The 22463-nt window shown below is 32.1% G+C and overlaps 1 protein-coding gene across 1 annotated transcript in view; it reads right to left on the reverse strand.

Annotated features, from left to right (window-relative positions):
- The window catches only part of LOC129220593 (transcription initiation factor TFIID subunit 4-like), an 82476-nt gene that overhangs the window by 41610 nt on the left and 18403 nt on the right, over positions 1 to 22463 (reverse strand). Inside the window, exon 5 of the mRNA XM_054855023.1 lies at positions 17861 to 17956. Within this exon, the coding sequence (XP_054710998.1) occupies positions 17861 to 17956 (96 nt within the window). The remainder of the gene's footprint in view (positions 1 to 17860; positions 17957 to 22463) is intronic.

Raw genomic sequence — 22463 nt, forward strand, 5'->3', positions numbered from 1 at the left:
TACTGCTTCCTCGTAAAGCATAGGGGGGGGGGATCAGAATTATAAGAAATATACAGAGAAAGCAGGGTTGGCAAGGTTTTGGACACTACGGTAAAAACCATGGTAAAAACCCTGGTTTTTACCGTCCTGTCCAAAACTGTCCGAAAGTGTCCAAAACTATATTTTTAGAAAAATAGTATTGTGTGGAGAAAACATCAAAAAACAGAATAAAATGTATCAAAGTAATGTCTTATATTGAACATTTATTCAATGAGAACTTTCAACTTACTTATGCAGCTGATTTTAATCTAGTTGCATAGAAGTAGAATTCTTGATAAAAATTTCAATTTGCATGAATAAGTTTATTTTTGATAATAGTAACAAAATTTCCCTATGTTTATGCATGTGAGCAAATGAAAGCAGGGTTGGCAAGGTTTTTACCATCCTGTTCAAAACCCTTGTGTCCAAAAATGTCCAAAACTATTTTTTGAAAAACTATATTTTGTGAGAAAATGTCAAAAACAGAACAAAAAGTGACAAAATTATTTTGTTGACTATTTAATATACTTATTCAAGGTGAATATTCAGGTATAAATGTATATATAACTTATTTATGCAGCTAATTTTAATCTAGTTAAGTAAAAATTAAATTTTTCATTAAAAATTTCAATTTGTAGGCAGGATTTTTTTTTTTTTTTTTTGCGTAAACCAAATTTTTCGACATTTATGCATGTGTGCAAAAGAAAGTGTTCAAAATATAGTATGATAATTGATTTAAATGCAATAAATTACAATTTTTTGTAGTTACAGAATGTATTATATTAAAAATATGAACTATAAAAAGAATAGCACAAGTTTTATAATATAAGTGTTTAATCATCAATTTCTTCTTCTTTAATCTAAGATAAAAAAAATAATTTTTGTTAAAACATCATGTAAAACTTATTTGCAAAAACCATTTAAAAAATTAAGCTTTTTTTTTTGCACCTAAATATTGTACATTTAATAATATTCCTTTGCGTTATGAATGGAACTGAAATTAGTTGTCTTGATAGTGTTGTGAATTTTCTTTCATACTAACTGTTAAATAAAGAAGTTTTTATGTAATAGTTATTGGCATTTTCTTTAAAGTAAAATGTTTTTTAAATGAACATTTCAAAGAAAAATATTATCAAATACTCATTAATTAAACCTCATTAATATCTTAATTTATGCATCATGAATATTGCAGTGAATATGAATTGATTAGATTTTACCCCTTTAACTTCAACATAGTTTTGGACACTTTTAGACAGTTTCGGATGGTAAAAACCACCTGTCCTGTCCTAAACCAGTTATGGACAGTCCAAAACCCAACCCTGAGAGAAAGTTTTGTGATGGCCACAACATACTAGTTAAAATTAGTTTGCTTTTATGTCGTTCGTTTAAACATGTAAATGACATAAGATACCTAAAAAAAGAATGGTTTAAATTAAAAACTTGACCTCAACAAGTTACAAACGAGTTTTAAAGAGCTATTAATCAACCTTTTTTTTTTTTGGTATGTGTAAGTTATTTACTTATATTTGACCTTATATAGGCATTAATGTTATATACTAAACTACTTGATTAACAAATCTAAAGATTAAGAAAAAGCAACATTAAAACCTTTTATTTTAAAACTGTTAGATACTTAATCACAAAATTAATAATGAAATTACCATGAAAAAATGATTTTGATAAACGAAGTCATAAGAAAAGGAATTTTAAAGCAGATGTGACAAAAATATAAAAAATGTGAAAAAATAAATAAATAAATAAATAGACAAATAAAAATTTTAAGACAGGCAAAGAAAATGGAAAAAATGTCTGAATCTGAGAAACTTGAAATGTCTGCATATTCATTATTAGAGCATAGCCTCGATTTTTGCTATCGTAAGCGTCTCCAACCAAAATTAGAGATCAATTTTCTCTCTTAAAATCTTAAGAAACCCAAGCTTAAAAACTGGTGAACAATATTAATTTTTACAGATGACATTCGCTTAAATCAATTTGGATGCAAATGGATTGACATTTTCGAGTGGGCGTGGCAAGAAGACGAACTTACCAAGTGTCCTCTTCTTCTGAAAACAAAAGATAAGAATGGTTGAAAATATTGATCAATACCAAATTTTTCAAGTCGAAGGAACAGAATCCCATAAAAAATTAAAACGATAGAGTTTTTCAAAAGCTACTTTCAATTGGATTTTGATATGCGAATAAAAATCGGGACTTAAGTCAAAAAATTGTAAAAACAAGCTTTAAAGGCAAAAACTTGAAGATAATCTGCAGAAACTGCCAAATATGCTGAAGGATTTGCAACATTGAAAGCTAAATTGGATTTTTGGCACAAGTTTGTTCGGTTTTGGCATAGAAAAGTCTATTTAGCGGTCTTTTGGAGCACCTTGGTGCAGGATCGGCGATTGGCGCAGCTGGCACATCTCTGTCTTATTTAACAGAAAAAATCAATGTGAATAAGGGAGTGTATTTTTTACTATATATATATCATTATGTGATGTACTTAAAATAGTTTAATAAATTTTTGTCTTATTAACGCGAGTGAAACAGCGGGGCACAGCTATAAAGATATATAAAGGAAGGTACAAATTGTTTCTCGATATTTTTACTGACCCAGGCAACGCTGGGTATGTTTGCTAGTATAAAATATAAGAAATGCTGAAAATAATGATAAATTCAAAATGTGTGATGTCCAAACAACCAAGCAGTAAAATCACATCGCAAAAAAAGTTGAGTGCCTGCGATGGATGTAATGAGATTTCAAACTTCAGATTTTCCTGATAGCTTTTATGTGCAATACTGTTATTGTTCAAGAATTCTAATGCTCTTTTAGCTACTGTTACTTTTTCTTTGCCCACAACATTTTTTCATAAGTTCAAATAAATTTCCATGACTTTGAAAGAAAATTAAAATTTTCAATGACTTCTCCAGGTTTGAAATTTGCTTATTTTTTTCCCCATGACTTTCCAAGATTCCCATGACCGGTACGAATCCCGCACATAAATCAAGAAATTATCCTTTTTATTTACAGGTTTTGTATCACTTTAGTCACTTGAGAAGGAGGGAAAATAATTAAACCAATAACTAAAAAATGCTATCAATATTACAAAATTAAGAAAATTACACAATAGTCACTAGAAATTAAACATAGGATAAAGGAGATGATATCTCACAAAGCAATATAAGAGATCCCACCACATAAAGAGTTGTCCCATATTATTCATTTGCAAGAAAGAGGGGGAAAAGATTAGTGGATAAGTAGATATTTTCATGCAGAAATAGATATGAAAAGCAAGCAACTCATACTGTTTAAGAAAAAATAATGAGCCAGTACTCAGGAAATGTCTTGCTCGCAACTTGAAGCATGCATTTTTTTTCTCACCAACCCAAATTTACTTTAATTGTATTTTAGCAGAATAAAAGTATTGTTAAATGTGTTAATGTACTTTTTGTGTTTAAATCCATAAATAAAATTACATTAAAATGAGTAATTTTAAGAAAATTCTTTATTACATTAATTTGGAACCATGAAATGTATTAAAAGAAGATCTGAGGTGAGAAGCTAAATTTCACTTCTTATTAAGATTCTTCATAAATAAATTTCTAACAATCATAAAACCATTTTTTTTTCTTAAAAACGGACACATAGTAAACTTCAGATTATCTGCGGAATTCAGTGGCACAAATGGCGCAGATAATAAAAATTGCGGATAAACCGTAAAAAGGTTAAAATGAGGGACCAATAAAACAAAAATTGTTCTTTCTCAAAAACTTGGCTGCATATATTGATGCATAATACTTTCTATAAACAGTGAAAATACATACAGCATAGAAAAATGTTTTGTACTTTTGCCCAACAGAACTTCACATCAACAAAGAACAAGTGTATGTACAATGAAGAAAGTGCAATAAATTGTTAAATGCAAATAAATAAATAAAAAAAAATCTAGTTTAAATTTCCAATTTGTCGACAAGAAAAAAAAACCATTGGTATTTGCTTTTTGCAACAAAAATACATTATCCTAATTGCTAAATATAAGTTATTTGTCTCTTGAAACATTAATGAGTTGTATGTGTAGAAACATTAAACAAGTATTCCAACATATTTATATTGATCAACTTCATTCTTAACATATGAAAAAAATCTACAACTGAAATTAAAAAGTTTTTTCTTTTTTAAACTATTAAGTAAACAGGGGTCTGTCAAGGATTTTTCATGGAGTCCTGTTCTAGTGAAATCTGGAAACATTTTTGTAAAAAAGTTAAGAAAGTAGCAATACAGTACAAAGCCTTAAATCCAACAACCACAGGACCAGCACAATTCAGAATTTTGAAAATTGATTAATTTTAGATTACTACCGTAAATATCAATATGGTGGCCCTAAGTACATTGAGCGTTTGCATTAGTTGCTATTTTAAAAAGTTTAAAAATGGACTCTTTTAAATATAACTCATTTAAATTCTAACAATTTAGAAGAGAAAACAAAATGACCTATACACACATTCTGAATTTTTTTTTTTTTTTCAAACATCACTCAAAAATAAGGAACTTTTCCTGATTCAAGAGCAACTGTTTCAACATCACGCTAAAGAAATAAATACCAACATATTCTGGTGCAATTTCATACAGTCTTATTGTCACTTAATAATTTTAATGACAGTAAAAGCCCCAAAAACGTGAAAAAGGCAGAGAACACTCAATTCTGGACTTACTAAATGTCTATGTAAATGACTGAGTGGAAATTAGTTTGCTAAAATAATATGTGTAATAAAACTACTAGAAAAGAAGAGGTAAATTTTATTATAATTCATTCAGAAAGCATATAACCAACAAAGAACATAACCACAAAACAATGCCATATCTACAATATTTCAGAGCTTGGGTCAGTCTTGAAACTACCACCCCTACACATCATGCTTCAAGTTTTTATATCGAGTTTCAAAGAAAAAAAAACGTGGTAAATTTGCCTCCTCCAGACACTTGTAAGGGCTCCAGCTTGTTCTCCCTAGATCCGATAATGCATGAAGATAATAATTTTTAAAAACTGCAATTGCGAAAACAAAAACTTTTACACACAAGTATAAAGCTTAATATGACTAATCATTGTTGAATAATGTGCATTAAAATTCCTTCATTTAAAATCTTTTTTTTTCCGCAAAAATGGGGCATCGAATTTTTTTCTAAACTACACCTGCTGTAACAAATGAGGTCGGTTATAAGAGAAAACAAAAGTATGCCTTGTCTCCAGTTTAAACAAGCAGTATTGTGCATTTTTACTTCACATTTGCTTACTGCTTTATTAATAAATAAGTACCCGGACAACCAAGCCTTGCTCGGCCTATTTTTTAAATTTCGTGAAATCATGTTGTTTCTAAGGTTCAAAGTACTTATTTAGATAAGGAGTCATTCATTAATTACGTAAGTATGATTTTGGCAATTTTTGATCCCCCCCATGTTAGGATAAGTAAGATTTTTTACCCCCCCCCCTATCTTATGTAAGATTCCATTTCGTTTTTCAAAATAATAAAATAAGGAATCTTACATCACTGGAATGGTTACTAAATTCACTATTATTGAATTTTTTTTTAAAAAAACTTCGTACAAACAATTATTTACAAAAAAAGAATCTCAACTTAACAATTTTTCAACAAATATTTTTTGTATAGGATGTGATACTAATTGAAAAAAAAAAACACTTTTCAATCTTTGAAGAACAAGTAAAAAACAGCTCATCCTAAAATTATTTTTACCTTCCAGCAGTAAATGAAATATGATTCCTGCCAAACCCTTGACCACGCTATTTCTAATATAAAATTTCGACTTGGAAAATATTACGAAAGAATGGGTCTAATCCCCCCCCCCCCCAGTGTAAGGGTATGTAGATATTTTTCAAACCTCCCTCCTCCTCGAGACCCTTATGTAACTAATGAATAGCCCCTAAGCTTGAAAAGCAAAACGTTTCCCCAAACAAATTTCCATCCCCAATAACTCCGTTGGAACCGTCACCAAGATACGAGAGGTATAGAGATACATATAAATATTTTATAAGCATTATCATCATATCAAAGGTAAGATGTCCACTGTTGAATATAGACATTCCCCGTAGATATCCACCTAGGGTTACACTGAGCTACTTACACATAAATATTTATCTTATGTCTCTAAACAAGAGTTTAAAGTTTAAATAACTGGACAATATAATTGGCATAGGAAAGGCTTACCTATACCTCTACCTGTTCTGAACACTTAGTATAAGATTATTTATCTACTTAAACATATATAACTTTACATATACACTGGTGTGCAAAAATTAAGAACGAGACGGTTTTTTCAATATAACTTTGTACAAAAGCTTTCCAAATCAACACATTTAATACCGTAAGATCCTCAATACATAAGGACATGTGTAATGTAAGCAACACTTACTAAAAGAGAAATCAGAGGGATAAAAAGAAGCTTTATTGAAAAAGTAGCATGGAGCGCAATGCGACTGAAGGCCGAAACATCCCTGTGATGGGTGTCCAGCAAGGCACATCCGGTCTTTAATAGGGGATATGATCTCCCCCGACTGCTAGGCAGGTTTCACAGCGTCTGCCCATGCTGAGAATGAGGATGTCAATGAGTTGTTGAGGCATTGCTGCCCATTCGTCTTGCAGCGCCAATCGAAGCTCCTGAATCGTTACTGGTGGTAAGGTACGAGCTGCCAAGCGTCTGCCTAGAAAATCCCATACATGCTCGATGGGATTGAGATCCGGAGATCGTGCCGGCCAATCCATACGTTCAATATCCTCCCTCTCTAAGAGCTGTTCGGCAGCTACTGTACGATGACATGGTGCATTGTCGTCCATGAAAAGGAACTGCGGACCCATAGCGCCTCAAAAAAGACACACATATGGAAGAAAAATCTCATTACAATAACGGGTCCCATTGACTGAACCTGCGTCGAAGATGTGAAGGTCTGTACGACTACCAAGCATGATGCCTCCCCAAACGAGAACACTGCGACCTCCATACCTGTCCCTTTCAATGATGTTCGAGGGATGATTGTGGCTTCCCCGCTCTCTCCAGATGAGTATGCAATGAGAATCGCTACTCAGACTGAATCTGCTGTCATCTGTAAAGAGTACTCGTCCCCATTCATTGTCTCTCCAATTCCGGTGTTCCCGGCACCACAGAGAACGCCTTCTCCGATGGGCAGGCATTAGAGGTACACACCGTATAGGGCATCGTGCAAACAGATCACCACCGTGCAGTCTTCTGGCAACGGTAAAATGCGATATCGGTCGTCCAGTCGCCTGTATTGTGTGTGTCTAGCGATTTCTCCCGCTGTCTGCCGCCTGTTTCTTCTGGCCTGTAAGACAATATACCGGTCATATGCGGGTGTGGTTCCTCGTGGACCAGCACTACTGAACCCCCGGATAGCTGTTCCTGTAGTTTCAAATTGTCTCCAAAATCGTGAAACGATGCTATGAGCAATTCCGAACTCTGCAGCCACACTTGTCACACTGCGGCCTTCCTCCAACTTCCCAATGATTCGACCTCGAGTAAAAGCATCCAGATGTCGTCTAACAGATTGATTATTCGCCATTTCTCGCTGAGGCAGCAACTCAATGTGATTTTAACTGCTATACGGCGTGCAATCTCTTTGCCAGAAATACTGATCTTACACCGACAACATGCTTTATACTACTCAGACCATCCCCCATTACGTCTGCCTGCATATCTGCGCATGTGCTACCGTACACCACCTTACTTAATCTCCTGATTGGTCTTTCTGTCCGCTCTGCCTTTTCGCTCAGCTGATATGCTAATTTTTCGACTTCGTCCTTAATTTTTGCACACCAGTGTATTATTGTACATGACTGTTCTGCAATCCTACCTTATGAGAACTGCAGTCCTTTAATCAAAAACCCTCCTTGATATGCATATAAAATCAGTTATGACCAAAAACCCAGCCCAGAAGGTAATTACTGGTTCAGCTACTAGGTATGGCACTTGGCTCGGCGACTTGTTTATTTACTTTGGTAAAAATTGAAAAATTATGATCTCCCATTTTTACATGATAATTGAAGTATTTAAAATTAATTTACCGAATTATTTTGATTGAGGAGCCAAAATTGGATCCACTTGGTGGCCCAATACACAAAATTCTGCATTGTAAAAGAGGCCTTATTCACAAGAATTTCACATTGTAAAAGTGGTAGCAGATATCCTGTAATTAAAGTTTTTTGAATGCATTCCTTTTTAAGATCTTTGATTAAATCTAAGAATTTTAAGTGTCCTATTTTATATATCACACCATTTGCTCTTTTTATACTCGTTAGGGCTTTCTCAAAGTATGACGACTAAAAATGCTTTGATGTTAAGTTTTTTTTTTTTTTAAGAAAAAAAGGCAAATTCACAAAAATTTCTTTTTTACAAAAATAAAGAAAATTAACAAAAATATTTTACTGTTTCCCAAAATGCAGATCCAAAAAATAAAACCTGTATCGACCACTGTCAACATTTTATTTTAAACTATCTATTATGTACCGGTTTTTACTTTACAATTTACCTATCATTATTTATGACTTTTTGAACTTGAGTCAACTTTATCATCATAACATTAGGTCTTAAACCTAATACAGTGAAACTTCTATGAGTTTCCCTTAATGTAGAGTATAATCTCGATTTAACAATTTTCAAGGGACAGGAAAAGTGATTAAATTGAGGAGCATAGACATTCAATGCAGTCTAATCTGGAACAATGAAATGTATCTTTAAATTGAAGAATTTGTTAATTCGGGTGTCATTAAATCGAAGTTATACTGTATTTACATGTAAATGGTCCTGGTTTTGTTGTTTTTGAAATTTTGATAAAAACTTTACATTGAATTTAATATATCCTTTGCCCCCTCCCCTCCTCCTAGAAAAATTCAGAATGATGGGGTGTTCTGTATTTTTAAATTTTCAAATGAAGGTAATTGAATCAAGCATTCACTGGTATAGCATCCAATTTAAATATGTTTATGGACCATGTTATCTGTGCCTAGCTTTGATTTTTGTTGCAGTTAGTCATGTACATTTTCCAAGTAGAAAAACTGCAAACATAGTAAAGGTTCATAATTATAGGAATTTTAAAATTAAGATTTAATTTTGTAAAAATTGCAGACTCTAATTGCTTAAATGGTAGCCCAGTCATAACAGCTAATAAAAATTTGTACGGATCTTAACAAATACCACAATAACTAACAAATTCATGCCGAAACAAATATACAGTTAAATATGTTTTTTAATTTTTATACAGCCCCAGATTTGGGGAGAGGGGGGGGGAGAATTCCACCTGAAATTTTGAAAATAATCATCTTAATATATAAAAATCTTCTGCGCGGACGTTTGTCACCCAAAGTCTTTTAAACGGCTGGACCGATTTCGATCACATTTTTTGTGTGTAATTAAGTTGTGGCAAGCATGGTTTTGAAGCGGGATGGATCGAATCAGAAATGTTTTTGTTAATTAATTAATTTAAACATTGGATGGTTATACCTCCCAAATGATTAATATTTATTTTAGCTTATTGTCAAGCGAGAATTGAAATAAATATTTAACCCGTTGCCAAAGGACAATAAGAAAGCCAGCTCTGCTTTTTGTAATAAAATTTCCTAATGGTATATGTCAATTATCGAGAATGGATAAAACGCAGAGAGAGTGAGTGAAACCTTCATTTCTCTCCCTTGAAAGCAACGATTTTAAGCCCTGTGATATATTTTAAAGTAAAGTATTGGAAGCTTCACGCAAAATATAGTGCTTTGTCGTCGTAGTTGATCCATGTGACCGAATCAGTGCTTTAGGTTTTCTTAACCAAATGACCAAAGTACTGAATCTAGCAACATTTGTTTCTTGGCTCAAATCCATCTGAGTTTTGGCACCAATGTCAAGAAGATTATCTAACTAATCAGTACGTTATCAAAGGAAAATATGATGGAATTTAAAGACGAAACCAATTGCATTTTCATCCAGATAAATTACAACAGGGTAGTTCTGTACACAAAATATCAGTGGGGGATATTCCAACAATTGAGAATCTGGCGATCTTTCTTCATTGGCATCAATTTTTGGCTCCAGCACCCGTGCGAGAGGTATTTTTCTTTGCAAATCAAAACAAAGAGATCAGAAACATCTATTCACATAGGGTTATTATAAATCAGCAGGGTTATTATAAGCAGGGTTATTATAAATTACCAAAATAAAATTATTTACGCCAAAAATGAGACAACCGGCCCCAGATTCCCAATTATCGAAATATCCCCTATCAGTGCAGTGGAAGATCTTTATCTTTGGTGGAAAGAACAAATTAGGCACTATATGAAGTTTAAAAAGTTTTTGTTCAAAAGATTGGACCGCTAATGGGTCAGGGTTGACTTCGCTCACTCATCGACTGGATTACAGTAACGTGGTGGCTTGGCGACTTTGGCTATAAACAATAGAGTTGCCCGATAATTTGTTTACATTTCAAAGCTACTGTTAGTGCAATTTATTGTATTTTTTGTTTATTTGGCAAAATATTTCAAATTGTCAAGAATTTGTTTTCGTTTTTAAAGAATTTTTAGTCATTTTAGTTGAAGAATGTGTTTATTTTACATCGGGATGGGGGGGAGGGGAGAGGATGAGTGATTTTCGATTATTCAAAAAACTGTTTTTACCTTTATAATTTTTCTAAACGATATCCTTTTCATTGTTTTATTCTTTTTCATATGGAGGATGTTGCAGCGGGATTCCCATTTGTTCTAAATGGGTAGTTTGTTTTTTACACTTAATAGCTGAGGACGCTTTTTATCTTTTGAGTATGGCTGAAGGAACAAACCATCAAGTACAAGGGAAAAAATAGTTAATAAAACAACTGCTCAGGAGGCATTAGATAAATCAAGTTGTAATAAATATATCCATTCTAACACCAAAGCAGCTTAAAACATTTTTTTTACTTATTTTTTTCAACAGAAACGGTTCAAACACTTGATAGTTTATTGAACCTTTTTTTAGTTTGAACAGAACAACATCTGTCAGGTCCTCTAGTTTCAAATATTTTTGGCAACCAGTCAGCAAATATTTCACATAATATTCGAAATTCCATCAAAAAAATTCTTTTTTTTTTCTTCTGAAATGTAACTATACGAACCAGAAGATCATATCATTTACAATTTTATACTTCATAATTCTTACAAAATTAAATGTTTTAATCCATAAATCCCATAGCATGAATTCTAACATTTCTGTACTTAGAAATGTATCTCTACAACCAATATTTAAAAAAAATTTGGAAAAGATGACTCAGTGTATAGTGCATCATTTAGTAATTTTAAGAATTCTAATTCAATACTAACTCCATAATAACATCTAAGAAAATATTCGGCTTCTGCTCACTAAAATCTGAAGAGCAAGTCATTTTAGCAAGATACAATTCAACACAAATTCTGTGCTCTCAAAGGCATGTTTGTGTCAAAAGCACAAAGGAGAAAAAGCAGCAGAGGCGTTAAGGAAAAAGTGACATTTTAAAAAGCCACAGGGAAATAGATCTTTTGACATGTGATCAGAGTTGCAGACGACACATGTGCAATCGATTGGTGGATCATAAACAAACTTACCGTGTTATCGTAGAAGTAGTGGTGTTTGAGACCAGACTTAGGCTCGTCCTTTTGAAAGATAAGAAAGGCAGAATGTGTGAAAGTGTACATACAGGGCGTATGTATGCATCAGTAAACACACAGTACGATTGGAATTGAGTGAGCCCAGTTTAATTATCTGATAGGAAAGTGCAAAGGCACATAATAAAAAAATTATTTTTATTAAATTGAGGAAGGGGGAAGAGTAGAAAGTATAGTTCTGTAATTATTCAATGCGCAATAAAAGCTATTTTGCAACTAAAAAGCTTGTTTTATCTATCCATACCTAATAGGGTGGGCCGAAAAAAGGAAATTTTCGAGCAGTAACTTCTAATAGCCAAAAAAAGTTGTGTATTGCCATCCTAAACATGGGGGGAAAAAAAATAATATTTATGTCTTCAGATCGCGCATTGGCAGCCAAGTTTGAAAAAAATGTAAAAAAAAGCCAATTTTCATATTTTTATTAAAATCCAAATGTCTAAAATTTGTGTTCTATTAACGTTTACATGCTTCCTTTTAATACTTTTTTTCACATATCTTTGAAAATATTTACACTCCTTTGCAGTTTTTAGTTCGGGAATAAGCCGCAAAGTTACGTGAAACTAACCCAAAATTGACGTTTCTAGCTTATTTTGCACATTGCAGTATTTCTTTGTTATGATCCCAGCCATGTTTTTTTTTTTTTTTTTACAATAAATGTGCATTTAACAGCTCTTGGCTGGAAATACAATTATATTTTATTGCATTAACAACCCAGAACCCACAACAAAGTAGGTGATTGGCATTTGTGTTCCACCCTGTTTTTCCCAAGAGTAGTTATTGCAGGACTTATATTTCTAAATTAACTTACATTCACAATAACTATATGATTTTAAACAAGTTTCCATGTTTTGATCAAGATTTGAATTTGAACTTATGACTCATTTTTAGCACTGATCTTTTCAAACATAAAATTTTTCAGATAAATCCATCTATAGCGTCTAATACCTTAAATGGATTTCTAGATTCACTGACCTGTTCTACAATCCTTTCACCTGCTCGAGTTTGATATCAGAAATAGGGCAAATGTATAGTTTCTAGAAACAATAAAATATCCTTGTTTTACACATCATCGCTGAAGGAGGAAAATAAATACGTTGATCAATTAATTAACTGTTATCGTCCAAAGCTTCAAATCTTAATATTGGTGGATGAAATTTTCTTATAGCTATAAAAGTGTTTTTTGATGAGTAATCTTTTGCATTTCATGCCATACTGTAATCCAATTCCTTGATGTTTCGCCTCTAGTCCACTGCCATGACCAATTACAATTTCTCTAAAATAGCAAAGCAAGGATTTCTTTGAACCACCAGATCCATGATGTTTGATCATCAGACACCTGACTTGTAGATTTTGTAACTTTAAATAGTCTACAGGTCCATGTTTAACAAACTTTTGTTCTTTTCTTTAAATTTTAATTTTATCGAAACAGAGATGCAAAATTTTTAAAGATATATTTTACAAATGTCCTCATTCCATTAGTAGTTTAGTTTGAAAAATATACAGATCCAATACTCCGTTAGCACGTGTTAATGAATGCTAATGACTGAAAGTTGTTAGTTCTGGGAGATTGAGATCAATATCACATTTTAATTTCTATATTACATTGACAATATCCATCAAATATAATTTTTCTCACTCTTTATGTCAATTTTTAAAACTTCGATTTCTTCCGACCGAGTGCTATTTAAGTTAATAATATAAAATTATACAAAAACAGGTGAAGCTTTACTCATAATTCAGATTTTGTTCCTCTTTTACACTCTGCAGGGTTTCTACACTTGTAGTTAAAAAAATATCCCTGACTTTTCCAGGTTGCTTTTTAGAAAGTTCCAGGTTACCCGCTTCATTCAAAATTAAGCTTAAATAACAATATTTTAAAAGAGTAAAAATTATTTTGATCAGGCAATTTTCAAAAATTGATACTCTTATAGTAATATTTGTTGCAAGTCAAAAATTAGTTTATTAACTTTATGATTCATTTAATGTTCCATTTTTCTTTTCATTTATTTATTCATTATTTTGTAAATTTTTATTTATTTACAGATTCCATTTGATCAAAAATACTTTTTATGATCAAATAGAAAACATTTCATTATTCATTTTTCACTTTGCCCATGAAAAAAAAAAGTAAAAATTTTCTACTTTTTTTTTTTTTTTTTTTGAAGGCTCAAAATAACTGTCAAAAATAAAAAATAATGTTTCAATGCAAGTTTAATCATAAAATACAATATTCTTTCTTTTCAACACAAATTTCCAATTGGTTCATTTTGAAAAAGCTCAGTCATCTTATAACCATTTCACTTTGCCCCACACTCTCTAACTTTAAACATGCATAAAACAAAAATCGACATATGTTGATCATAGACTGATGTCAATAATCATCAGCTTTTTTTTCTTTTGCATGTTATAGGATGCCTACATTAAAATTTCTTTTTTAGAAAACAATTTTTTTAAAAAAATCATAATTTATTGCACATTTTTGTTATTTCCAATAGTTTACATTGAGATAAACATCCAATTCTATTTTTGGAAATTTATGCCTACTTCGATCGTGCAAACGACCGAATATGGCGACTAAATGAAAAGTCTAAGATAATAAGTAGATTTTTGAATTTGTAGCATAAAAAGTTATAAATAATTAATACTCTTTTAAAAAAACTACAATTAAGACAAAATAGTCAGTTTTTAGCACATAAGTATCTAAATCAATGAAGATTTAAAAAAAAATGCTCTGAAGATAAAATTTTGCATTGCTCCAAGAAAAACACTACGAATTATTCGGAAAAAAAGGCACACTTTTTTTCGCAAAGGCCAGCACAGAGGGTGCTGGTGAGAAAATAAAATCATAGAACATCAAAACAGTCAAATGAAAGCAATAAGCAATCGTGATTGCTCAAAAAAAAACATCCCCCCCCCCCTGATCAAGCCTCCCATCTTCAGCCTTGTGCTTCGGAAGCAGTAAGTTGTCTTCTCTCCTAATGAGTTTGTGCATAATTCCTGGTCACTCAAGAATTTTTATTTCTTGGGAACTATTTTAGGACCAAAAATGGCATCCGCGGTAATTTTATTTTTTGGTTGCCGCTTTCTTATTGCCAGCGTCATTTTGCCTCAAATTTTTACAATTTTTTTCAGGAATCATCGACAAAAATGAAGATTAGAGATTATGGTACAACATTCCATGGGCAAAAAAATTTGAGGGCAAATTTGGAAAATTCCCTGACATTTTTAACTATGTCATTTTCCCTGACAATTACAGGTTTTCCCAGAGCGTATGAACCCTGCTCTAGTGGTTGAAAAAGTTTTTTAACTGGTTAGTGAGTCGGTAGGTTTGGTATTTTGGAATGAGACATGATATGGATTAATGGGAAAAACTTGATTCTCGCGATCATCAGTGCAAAAGTTAAGTCACAAGTTCAACTTCAAACCTTGATCCAAACTTAAGAAACTTTAAAATAATATAGTTATCGTGAATGTAACTTTTTCTTTTTCCAAATGTATAAGTTAAATTAATAACTAGTCTTCTTGGAAATTTTAAGGTGAAAAACAAAGTGCAATCATCTACTTGTGATGGGTTGTTAATGCAATAAAATAAAATTGTATTTCCAGCCAAGAGCTGTTAAATGCATTTATTGTTAAAATAAACATGGCTGGGATCAACCGAAAAAATACTGTAATGTGCAAAATAAGCAATAAACGTCAATTTTTGGTTAATTTCACGTAACTTTCCTTCTTATGCGCGATCTAAGAAATGCAAAGGAATGTAAATATTTTCAAAGATATATTAAAAGACTATTAAAAGGAAGCATGTAAATGTTATTAGAAAAAAAAATTGAACATTTGAAAATTGTCCGTTTTTTTTCCTTTTTTGAAAACTTTGTAGCCAATGAGCAATTTAAAGACATAAATACTATTTTTTTAAATACAGTCGGACCTCCATATATCGAAGTAGCAAATTGCCGGAAAAAAATTCGATATATAGAAATTTCGATATATGGAAACGATCTTATTTTATCATAAAAGTCTCCTAAAACATTAAAATAAAAGCTGACTTTCGTGTATGATACCCAATTTATAATTTACACGAGTATCGGATTAATTAAAGTTGATGATTAAAAAATTAACAGAAATGATATTTTTACGTCAACTATACATCTTCATATTCTTCGGCAATTCAGCTTGATCGCAACATTAGGGGATCTCCGTTTTAACAAATGTGATGGAGAGTAAAGTAAAAAATTAATCTACTTAACTTGACTGATTTTTACTGAAGCTAAGAAGACTAGGAATGATAATCAACAAACAAAAGGGATAATTTGAAACTGATTTTACAGTGTTACTGGTTACAGCTAAGTTTTGAAATAAAATTAAGAACTTCAGAACGGAACAACGACGTAACTACACACCTTTCAACCCCGGATTTCTTATGAGTTCCGTAGTAACCTTTAGTGGACGTAATTTTCTCCTCTAATCTTCATTTTTCATGAGACAAACAGTCTAAAGAGGAAAAAAAATCTACGAATGTCTCGAAAAAAAAAATCGATATACAGGGATTTTTTCGATATATAGAAACTATTTTTCTATATGATGAACATAGAAATTTGCTGGGATTTCGATACATAGAAAATTTCGATATGTGGAATTTCGATATATGGAGGTTAGACTGTATATTTTCCCCATGTTTAGGATGGCAATACACAACTTTTTTTTCGCTATTAGAAGTTGCTTCTCGAAAATTTCTTTTTTTCGACCCACCCTAATACCTAAAGTAAAAAGGTTTTTTTTTTTTTAATTGAGGTAATTATGACATGAAAAGATTAGTTCTTCAAAAAGCCTACATGTCAGGGCTGGAAGAAGCAGTAAGATGGGTGGCTAACCCAAGATAGACACTTAAAAAAGGTTTGAAAGAGGAAATGCATGCAGTAAACTAATTTATTTGTGCATTCAAAATATATCATTTCTCCTAAAAGAAATGATCCCAGATAACACAGAACTGAGATAAATTGCTTAAATATTTTTTTACATGCAAATAAAAGAAAATCTCAAAATGTTTATAAAAGGAAAAAAAAAAAACTATCAAAAAGCATCTTTAAACTATCGAATTCTCAACTGTTCCAAACAATCTTTTTGTTCAGACACTATGAAAGAGAATGTGCAGTTAAGTTTTTTACTCTTAAACAAAATCTAGCATCCTCACTTTAAAAATTTAAAAACTCCACATGTTTTTTATAATTATGAGGAATATTTATTTTACTATTATTTTTATTGATTACTGATGCATGTGCCCCAAATGTACATACAAAACATTTTCTACTACACATGAACAGAACATTCAGTATAAACAGCCTCAAAACGGATAGTCAACAAGTTTTTTTTAAACTCATTTATTATAACACTCTATTAGATAAAAACATTTTTACTATCACTCAACCTGTACTAAAATGTCATTTTATTATTTCTCAAAATTATGACACTCAACACCAAAAAAAAAAAAAATCTGTGTACAGATCTGTTTGTTCATTGGACAAACTACATCAACCAAAACACAGAAAACAATCTACATACAGAACTTTTTACTAATTGTACAAATCTTCGTCAAAACTATCTTTTTTAATAGTGATAAAGAAAATTCTGCTTAACAATCTTGAGCTATAAGTTATCTTTTATTGATCTAAAAAAAGTGCATTTACCCCCTCACCCCAGGTAATGCTGCAGTATACCTTTTCTCAATATTGTTCTAAAATTTACCAAGAAATAATTGCTGGTAAATTTGAACAAAAGTAAATCAAAGCATTTTTGTATTGATTAATATGTTGCTAATGCATTTAGATTTTTAAGTACACACTAATTTAAAACTTTATAATTCAGATGTTTTTTTCCCCATTAGGAAATGGGCCATTCCGCGGAAAACAGTCATTTTGTCCTGCATGTAATGCCTCATATATTTCATTGAAAATAATTTTAAAAGGTTATTATAGAAATTTTATTACAAACAACAAATTTCAAACGAATGCGTGATTTTTTAAGCATAAGATTGTGTCATTACTTTTTTAAATAATTACCTTTTATTGAAATATATGAACTGTCATGTGTGAGGAAAAATAATTATTTTTTTGTGGAATGGCCCTAATGTGAAATGTAAAATCAACTACAAATATTAACTCACAGCGACTGAGGAAGTTGTGGTGTTGATAGCAGGAGTCCTTACTACATTAGTAGGGGCAGTCTGTTGCAAGACTGTGCTTACTACTGTTTGAGGAGCCTGTAGAATATTTAAACACTATTATTGCATGACATATTTACACATCTATTATTAAATTTTACAAAATAAACAGCCATAGAAAGAGTTCAATATAACTTGTAACAAAAGCACCCTGCAACAAAAAGCTAATACAACTGAAATTGAGCATAATTACCCAACCTAAATGTTAAACAAAATAGTTTTTTTTTTTAATTTGTTATCAAATCAACACCAAAAAAGTTGTCAAAAGAGCACTTACCCTAATGTATGATAACTCACAGATAAGGGTATAGGGATCATGTTGGCATAGTAAAAACTCAGATAGACCAAACTTAAGACATTTTTTTCAGCTAATAATGGCATTTTAATAATTTTATAAAATTACAAGAAGATGTTCTAGTTTTCCTAATAATCAATTTATTTTTTGAAATTCTTGAAAATATGTAATTTTTTAGACCATAATATGTATATGCATTCAGCAGGGCATGCACAGAAAGGGGGGGGGGGACACATGTTGGTACGAGCCGGAGCCAGAAGGGGGCCCCATATTTTCAAAAAAGATGACTGAAATCTATGTAAGACGTAAGGGTAAACAATATGGAAGGGGGGGGACATAAACGTCATTTATGACGGGCCCCAAAATTTCTGAGTACACCCTTGGCATTCAGACAACATTTAAAAACGAATTGTTGCATCATATGCTTTTTCTCATTACGCTTTTTTTGTACTTCTACAAAAAAAAAAATACTGTTCACCAAAAGTATTTTCACTCAATGATACCTACTTAAATTTAGGAAAAAAAAAAACTACTTGCATGAAAAGACAAAAAAAAAAAGTCAAGATAAACGATTGTTCTAACTTACAACATTCTACAAATAACAAAAAAAAGCAATCTCTCTCTAAAAAAAAGGGAAAACATTGGTTCACTATATCTGCAGGTAGACTTTGTAGAAACATAAAAAATAGTTTAATATAATAGTTCTTTTCAAATGACACCTAAACAAATGAATGCATAATAGTCTCAAGATGCAAATGCATTTTCGATAAAAATTTCTTTTAAAAAACTTGACTAAATACTCATAAGTATGACTAACTTGACTAAATACTCAAAAGGGTGGGTTGAAAAACACTTTTTTCCTAAGCGATTTCTAATAGTGCGGAAAACTTGCACATTGGCATCCTAATAACGGGAAAAATGATTAACAAAATCATAAATTATTTTTGAAATAGTGCAAAAGCCGTCAAGTTGAGAAAAATTGAAAAAAAAAAAAAAAAAAAAAAAAACGGTAATTTTTAAAGACATTTTTTTCAAAAAGTAATTTACTTCATTTCTACTAGTATAAAAAATAAACTTCGTAGTTACCAAAATGTATAGAAAAAAATTGGGGACACATTGTGTCGATCATTTGAGTCCGCACAGAAAGCCTTAAAATACAATTTTTAAAGGAAAAATTACATTATTTATGGATTATACATTGATAAACATTCGTTTTAATGTTTTACATAAATTTATCTTACGCTGAAAGGATTGAGGACTCACCACGAGCAGGTCTATCACTTCAAATTTTTCCGGGGGAGGGGTCAAAGTGTGCAAATTCAATGGAAGTTTCAACGGAAAACAGCAAAACCAAGCACACCCAAATGTTGATACATTTCTCAAAGCCGCGCGGGGGGGGGGGGGGATGGAATACCCCCTGACCCCCTAAATAACAAGCCTAATCAGGTGGAACTGGCATTAAATCCTGAGTACAACTCACCACCCTACCCAATCAACCAACCAATATGGGTGTGATTCATTATGCTGATGTTCTTCAAATTCTGATTTCGTATCAAGTGTTCTTGATCTGATTGTTATTTACTATGAAAACCCTCTGGGTTTTCATGCTTGAAACAGTTTCTTGCAGCCTCTGTCACAAGTTTTGTACATCTCTCTACCGATTGTGAGTCTGGTATCAAATATTCAAGATGGCAGGGCTTTGTCTTTCAAAGTCTTCTTTTGCCCTATTTGACAACAATGGTAGTAGTAACAGCTTACACTTGAGCCGACCAATAAGTTCAGGATAATCTGCAGCTTGAAAATTAATTAATAAAAGCTTGCAGAATCTAACATGATGTACTACTGGTGGCTCATTTCAGATTTTCATTATTCTCCTGTAGCCAAATTTTCGAATATGCTGTGTGAAGTCCAACATCATCACCAGATCATATTCTATGGATGACAAAAGAACGAATTTCTATGAATGACAGGATCAAGGATTTCCTTTAATGTTATTCGGTAAATGTCTTGTTGTTTGAATGATTTTTAGTATATGCTTGGGATCGTCTTTCATGGTGTAATGCATCTTCATATCAAACCAAACAGAGCGTAAGTCTTTCTCATAATTTTTCCAGTATCTGCATTATGCTTGTTGGACTAATTTGGGAAACTAAGTCCTAACACCCAGTTAGCAGTTAATTGTTGGAATAACTGGGGTATCTGGGATTCTTAACAGCTAATTCTGGATCACTTGTTGAAAGTTTTCTGTGCTTGAGGTATGGAAATTTCAACGAAAAGGTGAAATTTCCGTGCCATACGCTATGCTCAATCAGTAGAGAGATGTGTAAAACTTGTGACAGAGACTGGTAGAAAAGTTTGTGGAGATGAAAACTCAGATGGTTTATTAAGTTGACAACATTCACAACAAGATCTTTGATGACAAATTTAATACTAAGTCAGAAAATTTAAAGAACTTCAACAGCAATTTCATTTTGCAATCAAAGAAACAAATCAATTTGGGGGAGGTGAGTTCCACAGAAAAATTACATATTTTTATCTCAAATTTATTTTAAAACATGCATAATTCAAAAATTTGGCCAATGCAGAAAAATTTCCATGTCTCTAACAAGATACCTTTAATAAGTTTAATTTTACACATCTATTCTACTATCAAGATACAAAATGCAGCATTTTATAAAATTCTTAACATCAGATATTAGCATTCTATATAATGGCTAGGCAAAGTATAGAAACATCTATAACTTTCAGCAGAATGGAAGGGCTAGACATTTTGTAAAATGCTGACAATATATAAATAAGGGGTTACATCTATACTACATATTGAAGTATCTTCAAGTGGGTTAAAAGATATTTTCGAACTGTTCAGTAAAAAACGCATTCAATACTCTAAGCCAGGGGCTTTCAAATCCTTCGGACTTGCGGCACCCTTTCAAGAATTAGATTTTTCTCATGGCATCCTAGTCCATCTCTATACATCTCAGAACTCCCTCCGGCTTTTGGCAGCTTTATCGAACCAAATATAATATTAATACAACAACAATGTCATGATATATCTTAGAAAACGCGATTGTATTATTTTGGGGCAAATCTTGCAGTTGCCTATGAGTCTAGAACTCACGTTATTCAATGTAAACACCATTAAAAACTAGTATGTTGTGGCCATCACGAAACTTTCTTCTATATTTTTCTTCTTTTTTTTCTAATCCCTCCCCATGCTTGACGAGGATGCAATATTCCCAACAAAAACAAAATTACACATGCAAAAACTTGACGACCATCCCAATGTCTGAAATATTGCAAAAGCAAAGCAAAGAGCGAAAATTGAAAGTTATTTTAAAAGCCTTGCTTGAATTAATTACAAATATTTTATTTGTTAACGAACATAAGATGGCAACAGTTAAAATTTTTAAATCATTGAGATAATATTTCCGATCATTTTCATACAATTAAAATCACGAGAAATACGCAGACGACAATCTATTACGATTTATCTTTCTTATTGTTGCATTAAAAAAGCTATTTTTATTCGCTAAAAAATAATGATAATAAAAATAAATCAGCACCTCTTGGCGCGATTGGCGCCAAAATTGAACCAAAGCCTGTTTACATATGGATTCACATACATTCCAAATTTCAACCAGAACGTAGCATTACTTCTTGAGATACGGCACTCGCAATGGAAAAAAAGAACGGGCGATTGCGCTGCCCCCTTTTTAGCTGTTGACACCAAAATAAAATCAGCTTTTATACCCACTAAGGGCTACTTGCCGATACATTTTTCTTTCATTCCGTTCATTATTTCTTGAGATACAGCAGTCACAATTGACGACAAAAAACGTTCTATAGCTCAACCCCCGTTTGAGTTATTGACACCAAAATTGAATCAGCACCTGTTCTTGTTAATACCAACATATTGACCAAATTTTGTTTGATTCCGCCAGTAACTTCCTGAGGAATAGCAAGCACGCGTAACTCGAAAAACATCCCATTGCTCCACCCCCCTTGGAGGAATGCGCGCCAAAAACTAATGGGCACAAGTTCACATAGGGGCACATATGTGTACTAAATTTCGTTCGATTTCATGCGGTAGTTTTTGTTGTAGAGCGGCCACAAAAAACTGGTCACACACAGACGTGACACACATACATACACACATACATACATACACACATACATACATACACACATACATACATACACACACACACAGACAGACAGACATTTTCCAAAAATGGTCGAAATGGACTCAGC

This window comes from Uloborus diversus, chromosome 4, assembly GCF_026930045.1.
Source record: "Uloborus diversus isolate 005 chromosome 4, Udiv.v.3.1, whole genome shotgun sequence".
Classification (NCBI taxonomy): Eukaryota; Metazoa; Arthropoda; class Arachnida; order Araneae; family Uloboridae; genus Uloborus; species Uloborus diversus.